The following is an 18,065-nucleotide window of genomic DNA, read 5'->3' on the forward strand; positions in this document are numbered from 1 at the left end:
AAAAATGCGTGGAAGTCGCCCATATTGGCCTGTTTCCAGTTTCTGGCCAGGAAGTTGCCCACCAGGGGCGGCTTGGTGGGAGGAATGTAGGCCTTGGTGAAAGTAATAAAATGGTGGTCAGACCAAGTACATGGAGAGACTAAGGGGGGTGTGATTTCTATGTTAGAGGTCCAGATTTGGTTCAAAATATGCCCTATGGCATGGGTGGCCTTGTGCACGTGTTGAGTACAATTCATGCCGAATAAAAAGTCCGTGAACTCAACGGAACTGGCTCTCTCGTGAGTATCAGAGGGCCAGTAGTTGAAGTCACCGAAGATAATAATCCTGGCGTGATTGATGACTAACTGGGAAATTAATTCACCGGATAATTAAGGGAACGAAGGCATATGATCAGGAGGTCTGTAAAAGAGAGCACAAATAAAGGAGGACTTGAGGGATTCGAATTTTTTAAAAAGGCTATCAACCTGAGGTAAGCTGCTGATCTCGAGGGTGGTAAATTTGTGTTTTTGCTGGATGATAGCTGCCACCCTGCCCCCTAGCTTGCCCGACACCGTGTTTGCTTGGAGTATATAGTAGCCAGTAGGTACTGTTGCGAGGATGTCAAGGGTAGAATCGGCCATGAGCCAGGTTTCCGACAAGAGAAGGATGGCGGGTTTGTCGGAATCAAGCAGTTGGAAATTTCGAGCTGATGCTTCACCATAGAGCATGTATTTAGGTAGGTAATGACAGGAGGTCCCGCTTCCGGGGTGTTGGGATTGGTGGGGTCCAGAGAGTCCTTGTTGGTGAGGAGGAGGCCCTGCCCAGAACACTGGGTGAGGCACTTAGAAGAAAGGTCTCTGAAGATCCCTACTTTCTTGGCGGCTATCCTGACATTAGGGCTGATGGGCCAGTTGCCCTGTAGATTATGAATCTCAAGTGATGCGTAGGTGATAAAATGGGCATTATAACTGGCCCCTGGTCCAGGACGGGCGCAGACAGCCTTGCCTTTGACGCGCCGCCGGCGTGCCCGCTGCGCGTGTCCGTTGCGCGTGCACTTCAGCTCACCCCTAAATAGGCAATGCTGGAGTCTAGAGCGCTGACCAGGCGGGAAAGTACCGGAAGTGTATTAAAGCCTTTGGTCCTCCCTCCCCAACAAACGGCAAACTGGCGCGGCGGACCGTGGAGGATCGAAGTAAGGTGCAAGGAGCTGTGCAAATAGCAGCAGAGGAATAGCGACACAGTTTTTCAAAAGTGAATTCCACAATAGGGCTGATGGGCCAGTTGCCCTGTAGATTATGAAGCTCAAGTGATGCGTAGGTGATAAAATGGGCATTATAATTGGCCCCAGGTCCAGGACGGGCGCAGACGGGCTTGCCTTTGACGCGCCGCTGGCGTGCCCGCTGCGCGTGTCCGTTGCGCGTGCAAATCAGCTCACCCCTAAATAGGTGATGCTGGAGTCTAGAGCGCTGACCAGGCGGGAAAGTCACGGAAGTGTATTAAAGCCTTTGGTCCTCCCTCCGCAACAAACGGCAAACTGCCGCAGCGGACCGGGGAGGATCGAAGTAAGGTGCAAGGAGCTGTGCAAATAGCAGCAGAGGAATAGAGACACAGTTTTTCAAAAGTGAATTACACAATTAAAATCAGAAGTCTAAAAAAACATAAATTTCATACAGCAGTGCAAATTAGGCAAAGAGATACGGCAAGGTTATGATTTTAAGCAGTGAATCCGCTGCGCGTGCGCTCCAGCTCGCCCCTAAATAGGCGATGCTGGAGTCTAGAGCTCTGACCGGGCGGGAAAGTCCCGGAAGTGGATTAAAGCCTTTGGTCCTCCCTCCGCAACATACGGCAAACTGCCGTGGCGGACTGGGGAGGATCGAAGTGAGGTGCAACGAGCTGTGCAAATAGCAGCAGAGGACTAGCGACACAATTTTTCAAAAGTGAATTACACAATTAAAATCAGAAGTCTAAAAAAACATAAATTTCATACAGCAGTGCAAAGAAGGCAAAGAGATACAGCAAGGTTATGATCTCAAGCAGCGAGTCCGCTGCGCGTGCGCTCCAGCTGGCCTCTAAATATGCGATGCTGTAGTCTAGAGCGCTGACCGAGCGGGAAGGTCCCGGAAGTGTATTAAAGCCTTTGGTCCTCCCTCCGCAACAAACGGCAAACTGCCGTGGCGGACTGGGGAGGATCGAAGTGAGGTGCAACGAGCTGTGCAAATAGCAGCAGAGGATTAGCGACACAGTTTTTCAAAAGTGAATTACACAATTAAAATCAGAAGTCTAAAAAAACATAAATTTCATACAGCAGTGCAAATAAGGCAAAGAGATACGGCAAGGTTATGATTTCAAGCAGCGAGTCCGCTGCGCGAGCGCTCCAGCTGGCCTCTAAATAGGCGATGCTGGAGTCTAGAGCGCTGACCGAGCGGGAAGGTCCCGGAAGTGTATTAAAGCCTTTGGTCCTCCCTCCGCAACAAACGGCAAACTGCCGCGGCAGACCAGGGAGGATCGAAGTAAGGTGCAAGGAGCTGTGCAAATAACAGCAGAGGAATAGCGACACAGTTTTTCAAAAGTGAATTACACAATTAAAATCAGAAGTCTAAAAAAACATAAATTTCGTACAGCAGTGCAAATTAGGCAAAGAGATACGGCAAGGTTATGATTTCGAGCTGCGAGTCCGCTAGAGACTTACAAGTTCATTAAATGTACCAGTTGGGTGTGAGACAATTTTACCATGTTTTAAGCAGAGAGCAAAAGCTCTTTTGCACTGTTTAGCTAATGTAAAGTGTGTTGTTTCCTAAAAGCTAGCATACGCAGGTTCAGAAACAGGAAGGAGAATGCAAAACGTTTGGAGATGACCCTGTAGAAAGGGCTACATCCCACAATACTGCACTCTGAAATATGATTTAAAACCTCCAAAGTGTTTTAAACACTTTGCTATCTATAGAGCTAACTGTTGGCGGAGCTCTGCCAGTAGCCAACCAAAGGGACCACACCTCAGGGTAGGTCTCAAAGCTGGGGCTTTAGTTTTCCATCATGAATGAAATGAAGTGAGCAGTGTGACTAAGAGCAGCAGATGGGTAGCAGGGTGGGAATGAGATCCTGGTGTCCAGGTATCACCCTCTAATACTCTATCAACCCTTTAGACTTGTGATGTCTGCTGGAGCAAAAAAGTAACTTAAAGGCATCAGGGAAATCATCATGCCAAGTATTTCAAGTGTAAGTGACGCAAGTGCAAGACTGGCAAATTATGTCACAGGCAAGGCTAAGAAGGGTATTTTATTAAAATGTGCTTAACATATTTTGTACTGTTTTTTGTAGAGAGAGATGCTTCCTGCCAGGGAACTTAAAAGCATCAAGCACAACGAGCTCAATCTGTGGTAATGATGGGCATGTCTCAGTGTGAGCAAATACTTATTTTTGTGTTTTTTTTTCTTGTGGGCTGCTTTTTCTTGCCTCCATCTTAAGACTTTATGGGTCTTATCCTGACTCTAAACTAGTAAAACTATCCCCCCTCCTCCTCTTGGGTCAGGGTGCAACATGTTTACATCTCTTCTGGTAGGACATTGCATACCATCCCATCCTCTAACACAATGTATCCGTGTCAAATCAAAGGAAATGACCTCCATCTTCCCAAACACACTGCATTTGCATGGATAAACCTGGTCCCTTTCAATCAGATATCAAGGCTTCTGTATGTTTAAGGGCTACTGACATCTCTCTTTCTACAGAATATAAGACTTCTCTCAAATGAATGCCCTTCTGTATGAGCGGGTGAAGATTTCCTCTTGGAAGAACCATTTATTTAGCATTTTAGGCAATATGTTTGTGCATATATGCTGTTATCGGGAGGAAGTTCATAGCAGGCATGCCCTGTTCTGCTTACATCAAGTCCCTAGAAACCTTTGCTCTGCATGTGACGAAGACCTGTTATCAAAAATGGAGATAGAAAATATATGCACGGTTCAGTTTCTGGTAAACACCGAATAACAAGATTTTGCAATGCCAATAGGTTTATTTATTTTTATTTAAAGAGTTTTGTATAGCGCGAACAAGACCACAGGGGGTATCAGAGCGCTCTACAGATTGGTAGTTATGAAGGTACAAGAAATAACGACAGTAGCACAGACTGGACCAGAAAAGGACAAAATCAATCATAACAATCATAACATTTTAATAAAGGCAAGAGAAAGAAAGGGACTCCTAGGGTGAAACTGGAAATCAAGCCCAGAAATGTCTTCAATAGAACCTCTTTATCTTTCTTATGAAGGAAGCCGTAGATAACAGCAGAACCAAACAGGACAAGGCCACAACACATATTAACAATCATAGCAGTTCACTAAAGACAACAGTAGGATAGCGAGTCCTAGGGTGGGCTGGGAAATTAGCCCAGAAATGTCTTCATCAGATTCTCTTTACCTTATTTATTTACTTATTTATTATAGAGTTTTGTATAGCGCGAACAAGACCCGTGGGTATCAGAGCGCTTAACATCGAGGAGGGTTACACATTGACATTACAGTATCAATATAAGACAAACAAATATGAGATAACAGAAACTATGGCTATAAGGGTGTCTAACTATATATATTCCAAACACATGTGCAATTAGCAATAAAAGGTGAGAGAGGCCTAGCTTATATCACGATCCTTATCAATCGATAAGGTGAGGTAGAGGTTATATAGTTTGTATAGTGTGGCGGATACAGCCGAGGCTTGTGTGTGGCGTCAGTCTCCTGTCCGTGATCGTATTCATGAGGAGGCCACCCTTCAGCCGATGCAAATGTTCATACCAGCGATCCGTCGGCTTCCCTATGCAAGGTATTTACTCATCATTAGGCTTTTCACTTCCCGTTTGAATAGTACAATATTTACCTTACAATAATACCTTCCCCTTTGAACGAAGCTTTGGAAGTATGTGCTGCATTCCTACTTTCAACAAGGTGTGCCTCTCACTGCACTCGCACAGGTGCACCTTTCACCCTGCACTCACACAGGTACAACTTGCTCTATTCTCTTACAGACAGACCCACTCCCGCCTGGCTCACACAGGCACACCACTCATCCTCATTCAGGAGACCTGCTCATCCTGCACTCAGGAACACTGGTCACTCTGCCCTCAGTAACTGCACTTAAACCTGCACTCACACAGACCTTCCACTCTCCTTGCACTCATGGAGACATACCGCTCCCGTGAACGCATTCAAGCTCACTACACACTCAACAATCACACAGGCACGTTGCTTACACTACACTTGCACATGCACACAGCTCATTCAACATTCACAACACACACTGAAACACTGCACTCAGAGACATGGGTGTGTGCAGGCAGCCGCTTATGCAATCCCGGAAAAGCCAAGTATTGTTTAGCTCCCAGTCTCAATTCGACATCTGAGTGCCCACTCAAACTTAAATGAAGCTGGATGCGCCCCTTATTTTTGCACCATCTTTGAAGCTGTGGGGTGCTCCGCTTGTTGAAGGAACTTCGTCACATCGACTTTCACTCAAACGGCCCTCGTCGTGCTCTATGTTTTTGTTCACAACAGGAAGTGACTCTCCTCTAATTCTCTGCTGCTGCTCTTGCTACCTTGTTCCAGATGCAAAGCTTCACCTGGCAGGAGTAGGAATAAGTAATTTACAATGTTTGACAAAATAAATGCAGCGCATTCGACCACACTTCACATAGGATGCCATTGCGTCACTGCGTGTGGTGGCCTGCTTAAATGAGGGTAAATCCCTCAAGAGGAAATAGGAGTCCTATAACCTCTATTTCATTGCAACTTCTGGACAACTAAATGTTGTATCCAAAGTAACCAGCATGTGGGCGGGTCTAAATACTTTTTAACAGTAGAGCTCCTTAAAGCTTTTTTCTGTTGCTCACATAAGGTCCAGAAACAGCTGTGCTCTCAATCCAAACCTAAGAAACATTAGCTGCTGTGTTAATATAAACTGGTATATGCTTCCCCAACTTCCTTGATAATACTGAGTGGGGCACTCTGTTCTACTCCCCACATCCAGTGTCATGTAATTCAAAGCTTTTGCTTGAAGGAGAATACAACTAGTTGATACCATTGTGGCTTAAATTGCATGTATCCAAAGGGTGCTATCTTACAGGCATTTCAAGACCTGGAAAGAATGCAACGTTAAGTGAAAGATTTGTCCTTTCCTAATTTTCTTGGATTATGAACATACAAAAAAAGCGATGTCCTGTGGAAACCCTGGTTTTATAGTAATGTGTTAATGCTCCTATTACTGTTGCTGTTACTCATATTTAGTGAAAAGTTGGCACTTGGTTCCACATTTTTAATAACATACTAATCACAAAAACTTTTAATGTTATTTTTTTAATAATTTCTAATTAAACACAAGTATTGTTACTTCACAAGTCCTCTGGATCTACCCAAGCCTGATTGCTGTAATGGCACAGGTCAATAGAAGGATCAAGCGAGGGAAGGAAGGGAAGGGAACTGCGGGGAGGGTGATCTGAAACGACAAAGCACAGTAATCACTCAACCTGTACCAACCCTTCGGCCATAGTAAATTACCTATGCTATACCCTCTCTTCATACCTGTAAATAAAAACATATAGGCCTTCTATAGCACTAGCAGTCTGGATTGTTGAGCTCTCTGGGTGTGGCGATAAGGGAAGGATATAACTGCAGAGGGAATACAAGAATCAACAGATGCACCATTAAGGCACAGCAGCGGATAATCTATGGACATAAGTCTAGTCATTCAAGTTGTTACTACATACCTATCCATCAGGATTAGAAATGTCCAAAATAGAAACCAATGGGACCAAGCACCCAAGGGAAGCTGTTCACAATCACTCGCTGCTCAGGTAAATAGCCCTTTTCCAAATGAATGTTAAATGAGTGTCAACAAAAGAAATGCACCAATAAAGTTAAATTCCTGTTTAGGTTAATCTGCACCCAACCGGAATTAAATGTACCTGTAATGCAGCGACTTGTTGGACGTAGCTCCTGGTGCATATATATGTGTAGGTTGTGGAAATGCAAGCCTGTAATAGGAATCCCAATGTGTCTAGACCGTCCTCTGCATGAACTCTAGTCCATGAGTTCGCCAACAGAGGACACCGTGCTAAGTGGCGGCCGACAATGCCGTCCGAATCAGGACTGATACTCCGCTCGAACACCTCCTTGACAGATCAGTCACATGGAGCATGCAGAGCCAAGGAATAGCGGTAAATGCCGTAGAGAACAAAACCCGTCCTCCGCACGAGCGCCCGGCCTGGGGCTCACCAACGGAGGACTGGGGAATAACGGCCTACAATGCCGATCGTGCGCAGCCGTGCAAATCGACTTCACAATGCGGACCGCTCGCCACGGAACACCAGGGGAGGACTCAGGAACAAGGATAGGGCTCACAAACAGCGAAACCCTCGGATTGAGTCAAACGATAGAACCTCACAGCAACAAGGGTCCGATAGGAAGAATTTCCGACACTCTTCCTGGTTGCCCACGAGATATATGGGCGGACCGGCATCGTCAAGGCGAGGCGAAAGGCCTCATGGGAGTAGTATTTCCTGAACGATGCTGGAGCCATTCGATGTTCTCCGGCCCCCTCATTGGTGTGTAGTTGCGCTCGAACAGCTGTCTGTCACAGTACATCCCCCTTTAAGGAGAGCGCAACAAAGGCCCTGCTTTCAAAGGATGTCTCCTGTGGAAAGAGGCCACCAGTCTAGGTGCATGCACTCCTGCAGCGGGTTCCCACAAAAGGTGTATCTCATAACCCATTTGGAATGTTATCAAATATCTCTTCTGTTGATATTCCTTGGTTCATAGTTTTCCCAAATGATTGCCTTTAGACATTGCAAAAGTTCAATATGCAATGCCTGGAAAATAAATTTTAAAAAGAATTGAGTCGATCTTTAGTGCATTATTTGCCAACATATATTATTATCATGATTACATTTTTTGTTCCCAATGTCAGAACCTTGTGATTTTGGATTAGGGATTTGGTGGTGCATGGGCACAACATTTTGAAGTAAGTTTGGCCCTGAGAGTTGAAGTGTTGCAAACATTCTAATGCCTGCATATCTGTAGTTTTTTCCATGTGGATATTTTCATAGACATGATGCAACTAAGTGCCTTTTACATGCCAAACGAACACGGTGTTAGTTTGTAAAGTTGTTCAGCATACTTCTAAAAAGTGTTGATTATATGTCTCCTTTTAGCTGTGATTGTTATTTTGCTCTTCCATAGGTTGCTTGCAATGTTCACAGAAGATGAAAAAAGAAAACATTGTCACTATGTTGATGCTTATATACTAGCACAGACAGCAGTACGTTTGACAGAAGAAGTGGTGTATGACATTCAGACCTTGTTTGCACTTAATGAGGTACAGTTACTTTAATTCTAGTCTTTCCTCATTTCCATTCTACAACGAGTTTAAGTTCATATCTCATCTGAAATCGCTTTTTTCTCCATGACATTGGCAAACATTCTTTCTAATGGATACTACACTCACTGCAGATTATTTATTTTTGACAAAGCACATTATCAGGCTGAGACGACAAAACAGTTCAGTTATGTCCTAATGCATGGCTAGGGCATCACATGATCCCAAATTGTCATGGCAACTTCTTTTTAGATAAGTTCTGTCACCTTTGTCAACTTGTTGAGTACCCTTTTGTGCTCTCTGGTGTCGTGACTCTGACATGTAGAGGGAGCCACGTCCTGTGGATCCAGTTATGATGAGTATTGCTACTCCGCATTTCTTTGAACAGCCAGTTGAAATGGGTGGCTTCCTGATATCATTAACTGACCTGCTGCTGATGATGATGACTGTGTCCACCCGTTCCCGCCAAAGCTTAGATGACTCAGCTGGTGATAAGTGAATTTCCTGGAGTAAGGCTATGTCTGGATATTTAGTGTGAAGGTAATATAGAATGTTTCTATGCTTGAGTTAGTGAGCCAAACCATTGATGTTCAGGGATAATATTGTCAATGACAAAAACATCCTTGAAGTTAATGTGGGAGGGGAAGTGATGCTCATATGCGGTGGCCCCACCTAGGGCTTGTCAACAGAGGTGCAGGTGTGAGTGGGGTCTGGGTGTAACTGTGACCTAAAGGAGAGAAGTGGGAAGAATAAGGAGGGGTAAGTGCCAGGTGTGCTTGCAGAGAAAAGCAAGCTTGTACTTGTACTGAGTGACACCAAGCCAGCCCCCACCCCTCTTACAGTGCATGTGAATGAGGGGAGAACCATGTGAATGGAGGGAGAAAGAAGAAAGAAAGTAGTCAACAGAGAATTTCGAACTGGGCTTTAGGACACGTGAGCAGCCTAGTGTATGTTTGACAGTGGAGGTAGGGAGGATGGTAGTATGTCCCGGGTCTGCACCCTCTGTGTCCACCATCCGCAGGGCATATACCAAAGGGCACTGCCCTTTGTGTTACATCTGGGGGAGCCCAGGGGAAAAAGCTAGAGCAGTGTAAGCAGTGTAAGCAGTGGAGGCAGTGGGGGTATAGTCTGCCAGCTGGGACAGGGAGGACTGAAAGGAAGTGGTGGGTATTTCCTGAATCTTGAAGCATACCATTCAGTATAGCTCATGTGAGGTTGAGGTTGCCCCCACCAAGGACTCGTGTAACAAAAGAACATCAACAGCTTAATACTTAAAGTCAAAGGTCAGCCTTAAACATTAAGGGAGGATACATTAGCCCATCCTAGTCTGTCTGGCCTCCTATGCCGGCTGCTTCAACAGGGAGCATGGTTTGTCTGTCCTTTTTACAGCACCTCAAACACCTGATGATGCCTGGTTCTGTCTGATTATCTCCTGGGGTTACACCAATGTGCAGGTGAAAAGCTGGCATCTGGATCCTTCATGGGGTAAGTGGGTCATCCTGCTAGGAGTGGCTAATAAGGAGCCATGGAAAAAGTATTCATCGAGAGCTCCTTCAAAGAATCCAGGAATGCATCCAGGTCACCAGGGTCGAAGAATTACCGGGTCTGTCCGTCATCACCTTTATCCTTGCTGGTTCCAGGAAGCCATATTTGATATATCTACATTTCATCCTGAGTCATAGTGCCAGGAACCTTTGGCCCCTAGCGTTGGTTGTTGCTGAATAGCCTCGATGTGTAGCATTGAGTGGGTGTGCTGGTGGCACAGCTCGCAAACAATGTTTGGCACTAGATTTTGAGTGCCTCCACGGAGTGGACTTGGGGGAAGTCAGGGAGAATGGTCATCAGACAAACAATCATGTCTGTTTTTTTTCACCTCCCAGGACCCCATGAATCCAGAAATTGTCTCTTCTCGCTCTTTCTTCCAAGCCTGTTACTTTTTGGTACAGAAACTCAATGTCACGTCCAGTGCCCGGTAAACAATCAAATTGGGCCTTAACGGCGTTGAACGGTGGTCCACTTCATACAGCCGCATGCGGATTACTTACGTCTTGACGGATGGATTTCACCACTGATGGGAGATCAGACATTTTCATCGCTGTGAGGATGGCACAATGGATGAGATCTCTTTAAGGAGTGCCTTTATATCCATCCTAGAGGCAGGGCTCGAAAAATCATAAAAAAATGCACTAGACCTGCAGGTCTAGTAACCTACAAAATCTCCTCGGCCTAACTGAAATGCACTTGACCTCTGACTCTGAAAGCTGAGCAAATGTGACAAGTTAACAAGATTTAAAAGCATTTTTATTGCTCATTTACTTTGTGAGCAATAAGGGTGCCTTTAAATCTTGTTATCTTACCACATTTCCTCTGCTTTCAGAGGCAGAGGTCAATTGTCAGTTTGTCTTCCTACTCGCCACAAGGGCAAGTAGGACCTCAAAAGAGCTTGTCCTGAATTAATCTGACTGATAAATGCGAGTGGTCTAGTGGATTCTTCTAGCCCTGCCTAGAGGCAGCCGAAGGATCCCGAGGCGACACCTTCGGGTTCTGTTGAGAGCGCAATACTGCCTCTGAGGGCGGCAGCTGGTGGGCTGGTAGTCGATGGGTCGACATACCGAGCAAGGCAGACGTGAGTAGGACAAAAGAGTCCCCACTCTCAGGTTACTACCATCACTTTCAGGTTGGGAGGGGGCAAGAGGGAGGAGCAAGTCACAGAGGAGGCGCCTGTTGCCCGGGCGCAGTGAGTGCCAGTTTGCTACACTGATTTCCAAAAGGGACACTCTAACTCCTCAAGTCTTACTTGGGAGGCAGGGCATGCAGAATACGAACCAGGCTAGGCCCCATTCCCTCTCGGGGCAACAGATGCCTCCAGAGCCTAGGACAGGTCCCCCTCGTTGGCCATGGGAGGTCAGTGGGTATAACTGAACTGGACTTGGGGGGAGGGGACTTTTTGGATGAACCAGTCACCCCCGGCCTTTCCCCAACTGCTCCGACAGCAATTACAGAGGAGACTCTGCTGTAGGAGTATGGTGAGGGTAAAAATTACAGTCCATGGAAGGCAGGTTCACCTCCCGCCTAGGACAGGATACCGAGCTCGGGTTGACCTGGATGGAGGCAGGAGTCCAGAGGCCTCTATGTCAATACTGCTGCAAATTACGGGTATTGCTGTTCTATAGGCCCCTTCACCAAAGGGGGAGGCATGATTAAGACAGCGGCATGATTAAGACACCACAATAACAGTAAAGTCAGGAGAAAGGCAGGAGGCAGCCAATCTAGCAATCTGAGTGGAAGGAGAAGTGGGCCGATGCCTCCAAGGAGGGTGTCTGCCTGAAGGTCTCCTGACTCTCTACAAAAGTGTAGGGGGCCGGTCTGTGGGAAATTGGGGCACTGGAGATCATAAATGGGGAGGAACCCCTCTGTCTTCCTGTGCTCCGTATTCTACAAGGCCAATACTCTCAGTTGAGCTCCTTAGGGCCCCAAGGCACTAGCTGTGTGGCCTCCAGTAGTGTCTCCCCATTAGCGCTCAGGGTGTAGATGAGGCTGTTGGTGCTACGTCAACTCGAGATCCACTACTCTGGGATATATCTCCAGGCAGTAATGCTGCAAGCCTGTGACGTTTTGAGCGGATGGCGGGCCAGCAGAAACATCCTTCATGGCCCCCTCCGATTGCCTGAGGGGCTGCATCATTGGTTGACATAGGTCTCGGAACTAGACCCAGAAGTAGGACTGACTAATGCTGAGGAAGGGTAGGGGATGATTCCTGGGTGACCATGGTGGATCAGTGGGCCATGTATGGCCCTCTGAGACTGTGGAGCGAGCCTGGTGCTTAAGCACCAGAGTCTTGACCCTATGTCGATGTTGGCAGCCAAGGCCCGTAGTCGGCTGGATGGGGAAGGATGGCTTGTGAGGAGTTGAATCAGGAAGTGCCAATCTTAGAAGACCGCAAGCTCTGCCTCCCCGCTCCTCACTCCCAGATTTGTGTTTGGCACTTCAGGACCAGTGTAAGGAAAAACAAATTGTTTTATTTAAGTTTCAGGGTCAAATAATCATGACTACGTTGAGAGAGCAGTTGGGCTTTTCATCCTCCACAGCACATGTTCCAGAGTGTGGATCCATGGTTGTTTTAGCTATGGATACTGTTCTAAGAGAATTAAACTCTATAAATTCTATGTGAGGTTTTGGAGCATTGTGCAGTGCTGAAAGCTGATGTGCTATCGGGAAGACATCCTCTGTGTTATTTGTCATTTGATGGTTCTGCAGCACACCCTGGTGGTTTCTTAAATGTTTTTGTCGGAGCATAAGACCCTTTTTTTAGGTCTCGCTTAGCTATGCAGTCCATGCGCTGCTCACTTGGCGAGATCTATTGTCGGCGATTTTCCTTGCGAAGGGGGACAGGAGATGTGCACGCGTACGGAGGACAGAAGATGTGCACGCGTACCGTGAACATGCATCGCTTCCACTTTAATTACATTGCATTTTCCCCAGTCCTACAGTCGTCTCTTTTCGTCACAGCGCGCACATGGTGCGTTTTCACTTTCGCGCGTGTAATGTATTCACAGACGCTTTAGCACACGTTCTGTTACGGTACTAGCGGTTATCTTAAGGCTAGCCACAGTGCCACAATAAAGATCTTGTAATGGCAGGCGTATGGAGGACAGGAGATATGCATGCGTACCGTGTGTGCGCATGGCTTCCACTTTAATTACATTGCATTTTCCCATGTCCCGCGGTCGTCTCTTTTTGTCACAGCGCGCACATGGTGCGCTTTCGCTTTCATGCGCGCCTACTTAATGGGCGTCCCTCTATAATTTGTAAATGCGCTGCTTTCACCCCTCCCTCCCCCAATGCATGGATGCCTGTGAAGTAGACGCTGTCTTAAGGTGAGATTATCAAATTGGATAGGACACTTGTTACCACTTATACCAAGAGAAAATATTGTGAAACCCTCATAAACGATGTGTATAACGAGAAGCGGTATATCTTGTTCTCCGCCCCACACAAACGTTATGGCAGCAATCATCGGGTTTGACAAAATTGTGTATTGCCTAGCCTCGCCCGAGGCTTTCTCTGGTTTTTTCGTGGCAGTCTCCAGAGATCAAAATTCGAATAACCCCAACAGAAAAAGGCACAAAAAGGGTAAAATAGTTTCCAGCCGATTAAGATACTCTTTTTATTAGTATCGTTGGACAACTAGTTTAAAAAAAGTTGGTATGCTCACTGGAAAATTAGGAATCCATAGCATATATTAGTAGTATTGACAAAACGTCGACATGTTTCTGCTCTGTTGGCCCGTGGGTCTAAGAGCATTCGTCAGGACAAAGACAACAATAAACAGAGATCTACCTATCAGTATTTGTGATGTAGGAGGGTAGAGGTATAATTTACAATCTTACCCTTGTGAGGTTCTATGTAGTCACCTGTAAATTTGAAGAAAAAGGGGGGAGTGGGGTCACTAGTGGCATTTTACCAAAGTGCGGTTTTAAAATTAGAAAGAAATGGAAAAACATTGTACCATTTTCATGCAAGCTCAATTGTGGCATACTGTTTTAGGAAATTGAGAACAATAAGAACATGCTGGCGAGTAAATGGTGGCGACTTATTGCGACATGTAAATTGCAAGGAGTGTAACATACCTCTAAATCAGGTGAACTTGAGTATGCGAACCTGATAGAAAGAACGGGAATGGTAAGTGTTCGGCACATTTACGTAATGGTGAGGAGGTCCGTCATACCCCATGTGAGGTCTTACCTTAATTGTGTTAAAAAAGGTTCCCTCAGGAGGTCCCAGGCTATAACAGTATCAGAGAATCAAAGTATTAGTCACTCTGGTACTATAAGGTGTAGGTGGGCGAGGGCGGTGGTGGGACGACTTACCCGCAGCGGAAGCGTGTTCCGCGTCTGGTGCTGGCTCTGCCTCCTGGACGCCAAGAGCACGTTTCCAATGGCGTTTTAACTACGCTGATCATAGAGAAAGAAATGAGACCTTTGTATACAAACGAGGAGCAACTTCAGAGGTACAATACCTAATTTTGTATGCCTAATAAGTAATTATAGGTTATCTACATCATGGTCTCATATTTATTAAGACACTCAACCAAAGATTGAAAAAATATATATCCTTTGTAAAAATTACGGACTGTACCTATTCATTGGGGAGTACATTTGTAGAAGGGATGAGCTTAGCATCTCATAGGCTTACGGGTGTCAGAGCACTAAGTGGACTCAGAATTTAAACACACAGTATCAGCGTGCGAAGTGGTGCCAGCAGATATCATCATTTAGACCATATTTATTAGTCTTAAGGCGGTCCACCCAGCGTTGTTCTTTTTCGTACAACACCTTTTCAACGTTGGGTGTATTGTCTTGAACTTTTTCTATAACTGTCCACTTCAGGTCTTCAATACTATGTTTTTGTTTGATGAAATGTGCACATAGTTTAGTTGTGTTCTTTTTTAAGCGTATATTGCTTTTGTGCTCACCTATGCGCAGTTTCACCTTCCTGCAAGTCATACCGATGTATTTTTTGTCGCATGGACATGTGACCATGTAGATCACATGGGAAGAGTTGCAGTTGTTGTGTTGTCGCTGGGTCCATGTGAATGTAGTTGACAATTGCAATGTTTTAGAAATGGATGTAGAAGTACAAGCTGTGCAAGAACCGCATGGGTAGTGGCCTGACACTGGAGCCATATTTATGTTTCTGATCTGATTCGTTGGATTTCTCTGTTTTGGACGGGTATGGACCAGCATGTCACGTAGGTTTTTTGTACGTCTATTCGCAAAGCGAGGTTTAGGCCAGTTGAATTTGCCAGTATTTACAATATGCCAATTTTTACTGATCAGTTTGTTGACCTGGTATGTTGCAGGGCCAAATGTGGTCACACAGGTTACGAGGTCCTTATTTTCCGTTTTTTCAAAAGATGTTAGAAGGTTTTCCCTCGGCTGGTTCTGGGCTCTCTTTTGGCATTTTGATATTGTGCTGTTTTTATAGTGTCTTTGTTGTAATCTGATACTCAGGGCTCGTGATTGTGTTTGATAATCCTTTTTTTGACTGCAGTTCCTTTTTAAGCGCAAAAATTGGCTGTAAGGTAGGTTGTCTCTGAGCGGTTGAGGATGGTAACTTTTGTAGGACAACAAGCTATTTTTGGCTGTCGGTTTTCTGAAGGTTTTTGTCTCGATTTGGTTGTTCTCTGAAAAGATCGTTAGGTCTAGGAAGTCAATACTTTCCTTATCAGCTGTGTATGTGAATCTCAACCAGGGATCACGTGTGTTAAGCCAGTCAACAAAAGTTTTCAGATCTTGGTTATTGAGTCAAATCAAGAAGACGTCGTCTATATAACGTTTCCAGTAAATGATACTGGAAACGTATGGGTTGGCAGTTGTGAGTACATGATGAGTTTCAAAGTTACTGACGTAGAGTCCGGCCACCGATGGCGCAAATGCACTGCCCATGGAGGTCCCGTGGCTCTGTAAAAACAATTGGTTTTCGAATTCAAAATAGTTTTCAGTGAGTGCCATCCGGCAACATTCCAAAACAAAGTGTCTGGGTGTTCTGAAATCCCAGTTCTCCATGAGAAGTACGTCTTCCAGCATTTCCAGAGTCTCTTTTTGGGGCAGGCTCGTATATAGGGATTCAACATCTAATCCCACTAGGAGCATCTTGGTGGGGTCAAAGGTTAGATCTTTCAGCTGATTCAACAGATCTCGGGTGTCTTGTAAGTAGGCAGGTGTTTTTTTGACAAGTGGTTGGAGGAATTGGTCCGCAAATTTAGATAAGGGTTCCAATGCTGACCCTATCCCCGACACAATTGGACGGCCTGGAGGGGGTATTCTGTTTTTGTGTGTCTTGGGGAGGGAATAAAAATAAAAATAGGGGATCTTAGGGTTCTCAGTAACTAGGAAATCAGCCTCTTTTTTGCTTATCCAGCCGTTTGTTTCGGCTTCATGAACCATGATGGCAATAATTGTCTGCAATCTTGGGGTTGGATCAATTGTGATTTTGGTGTAGAATTTCTCATCCGCCAATAGATCAAGACATTGATTCATATAGCCTTCTTTTCCGAGGATAACTATACCTCCACCCTTATCCGCGGGTTTTATGACAATATTCTCATTTGTCTGAAGTTCTTCCAAAGCGATTCTTTCTGATCTCGTTAAGTTCTGGAAGGGTCTTCGCACATTCGTTGCCAAGTTATCAATTCCAGTTAGGACCGCTTGTTCGAAGGCTAGTATTTCTACTGGTACCATGTTGGTCGGTGGGCTGTAGATCAGAAGTTACTGTAGACTCCCCAAAGTGTGCTTTTAACTTGAGAGTACGACAAAACTCTGATAATTCACACTTGAGTCGGAACAGATCAAGGTTGGGGGTAGGGACATATCCAAGTCCTTTGTTCAGGACATTTTCTTGGTCTACCGAAAGGGTCACTGGGCTTAGGTTCACTATCAGTGACTCGTCTTGCTGGTCCCTGGCTTTGTCGAGGTCATGCTCCTTGTTTGGACATTTGGCTGTTGGTCTTGCCATGTTATGCCTCTTCTCCTTCCTCTTTGATTTTGGCCCCTCAATAAAAAAGGATCTTGGTTCTGGTTATTTGTCCCTTGTTGAGGTATCCCCTTGAAGTTTTGCATTTGTTGCATTTGTTGCGGACCTTGGTTGTAAGGGTTCATCCAACCCGCATATGGTTGCATATATGGCTGAAAGAATGGCATTGGGGGGCCCATAAAGTGTTGTCTTGGCCATCTATTGCCTCTTCTTTGTGGTCTGGACCGGTATTGCCCTCTACCTCGTCGACTGTTAGAGTCATCGGACCCTGTATCGGATCCTCCTGAGGAATCCCAGCCATCTGAGTCGTTATCTGTTCTTGAAGCTGATGATTTGTAATCTTTGTTGGTATAGGGATGCATTTTTTCGTGACTGAATTTCTTAATGTCTTTACTTAGTTTTTGTAATTTACTTTGCATCAGGAAATCCTCACTTTCTGATATCTCCTTGTTAAGCTCTTCAAGTCTTTTTTTGTACACTGCAGGTTGTATGCCTTTCTTTAGTTCTACTTCACAGGCTTCTATCTGGATTAGAAGTTCATCTGAGAGTCTTTTGGCCGTTTTAACTTTGAAACTCATCATGTACTCACAACTGCCAACCCATACGTTTCCAGTATCATTTACTGGAAACGTTATATAGACGACGTCTTCTTGATTTGGCTCAATAACCAAGATCTGAAAACTTTTGTTGACTGGCTTAACACACGTGATCCCTGGTTGAGATTCACATACACAGCTGATAAGGAAAGTATTGACTTCCTAGACCTAACGATCTTTTCAGAGAACAACCAAATCGAGACAAAAACCTTTAGAAAACCGACAGCCAAAAATAGCTTGTTGTCCTACAAAAGTTACCATCCTCAACCGCTCAGAGACAACCTACCTTACAGCCAATTTTTGCGCTTAAAAAGGAACTGCAGTCAAAAAAAGGATTATCAAACACAATCACGAGCCCTGAGTATCAGATTACAACAAAGACACTATAAAAACAGCACAATATCAAAATGCCAAAAGAGAGCCCAGAACCAGCCGAGGGAAAACCTTCTAACATCTTTTGAAAAAACGGAAAATAAGGACCTCGTAACCTGTGTGACCACATTTGGCCCTGCAACATACCAGGTCAACAAACTGATCAGTAAAAATTGGCATATTGTAAATACTGGCAAATTCAACTGGCCTAAACCTCGCTTT

General features: G+C 45.2%; 1 protein-coding gene across 1 annotated transcript in view; it reads left to right on the top strand.

The window, feature by feature from the left end:
• The window catches only part of CFAP46 (cilia and flagella associated protein 46), a 1,558,477-nt gene that overhangs the window by 904,574 nt on the left and 635,838 nt on the right, over window positions 1-18,065 (top strand). Inside the window, exon 41 of the mRNA XM_086922533.1 lies at window positions 8,205-8,340. Within this exon, the coding sequence (XP_086778659.1) occupies window positions 8,205-8,340 (136 nt within the window). The remainder of the gene's footprint in view (window positions 1-8,204; window positions 8,341-18,065) is intronic.

The sequence above is a fragment of the Lissotriton vulgaris genome, chromosome 5 (genome assembly GCF_964263255.1).
Source record: "Lissotriton vulgaris chromosome 5, aLisVul1.2, whole genome shotgun sequence".
Lineage (NCBI taxonomy): Eukaryota > Metazoa > Chordata > Amphibia > Caudata > Salamandridae > Lissotriton > Lissotriton vulgaris.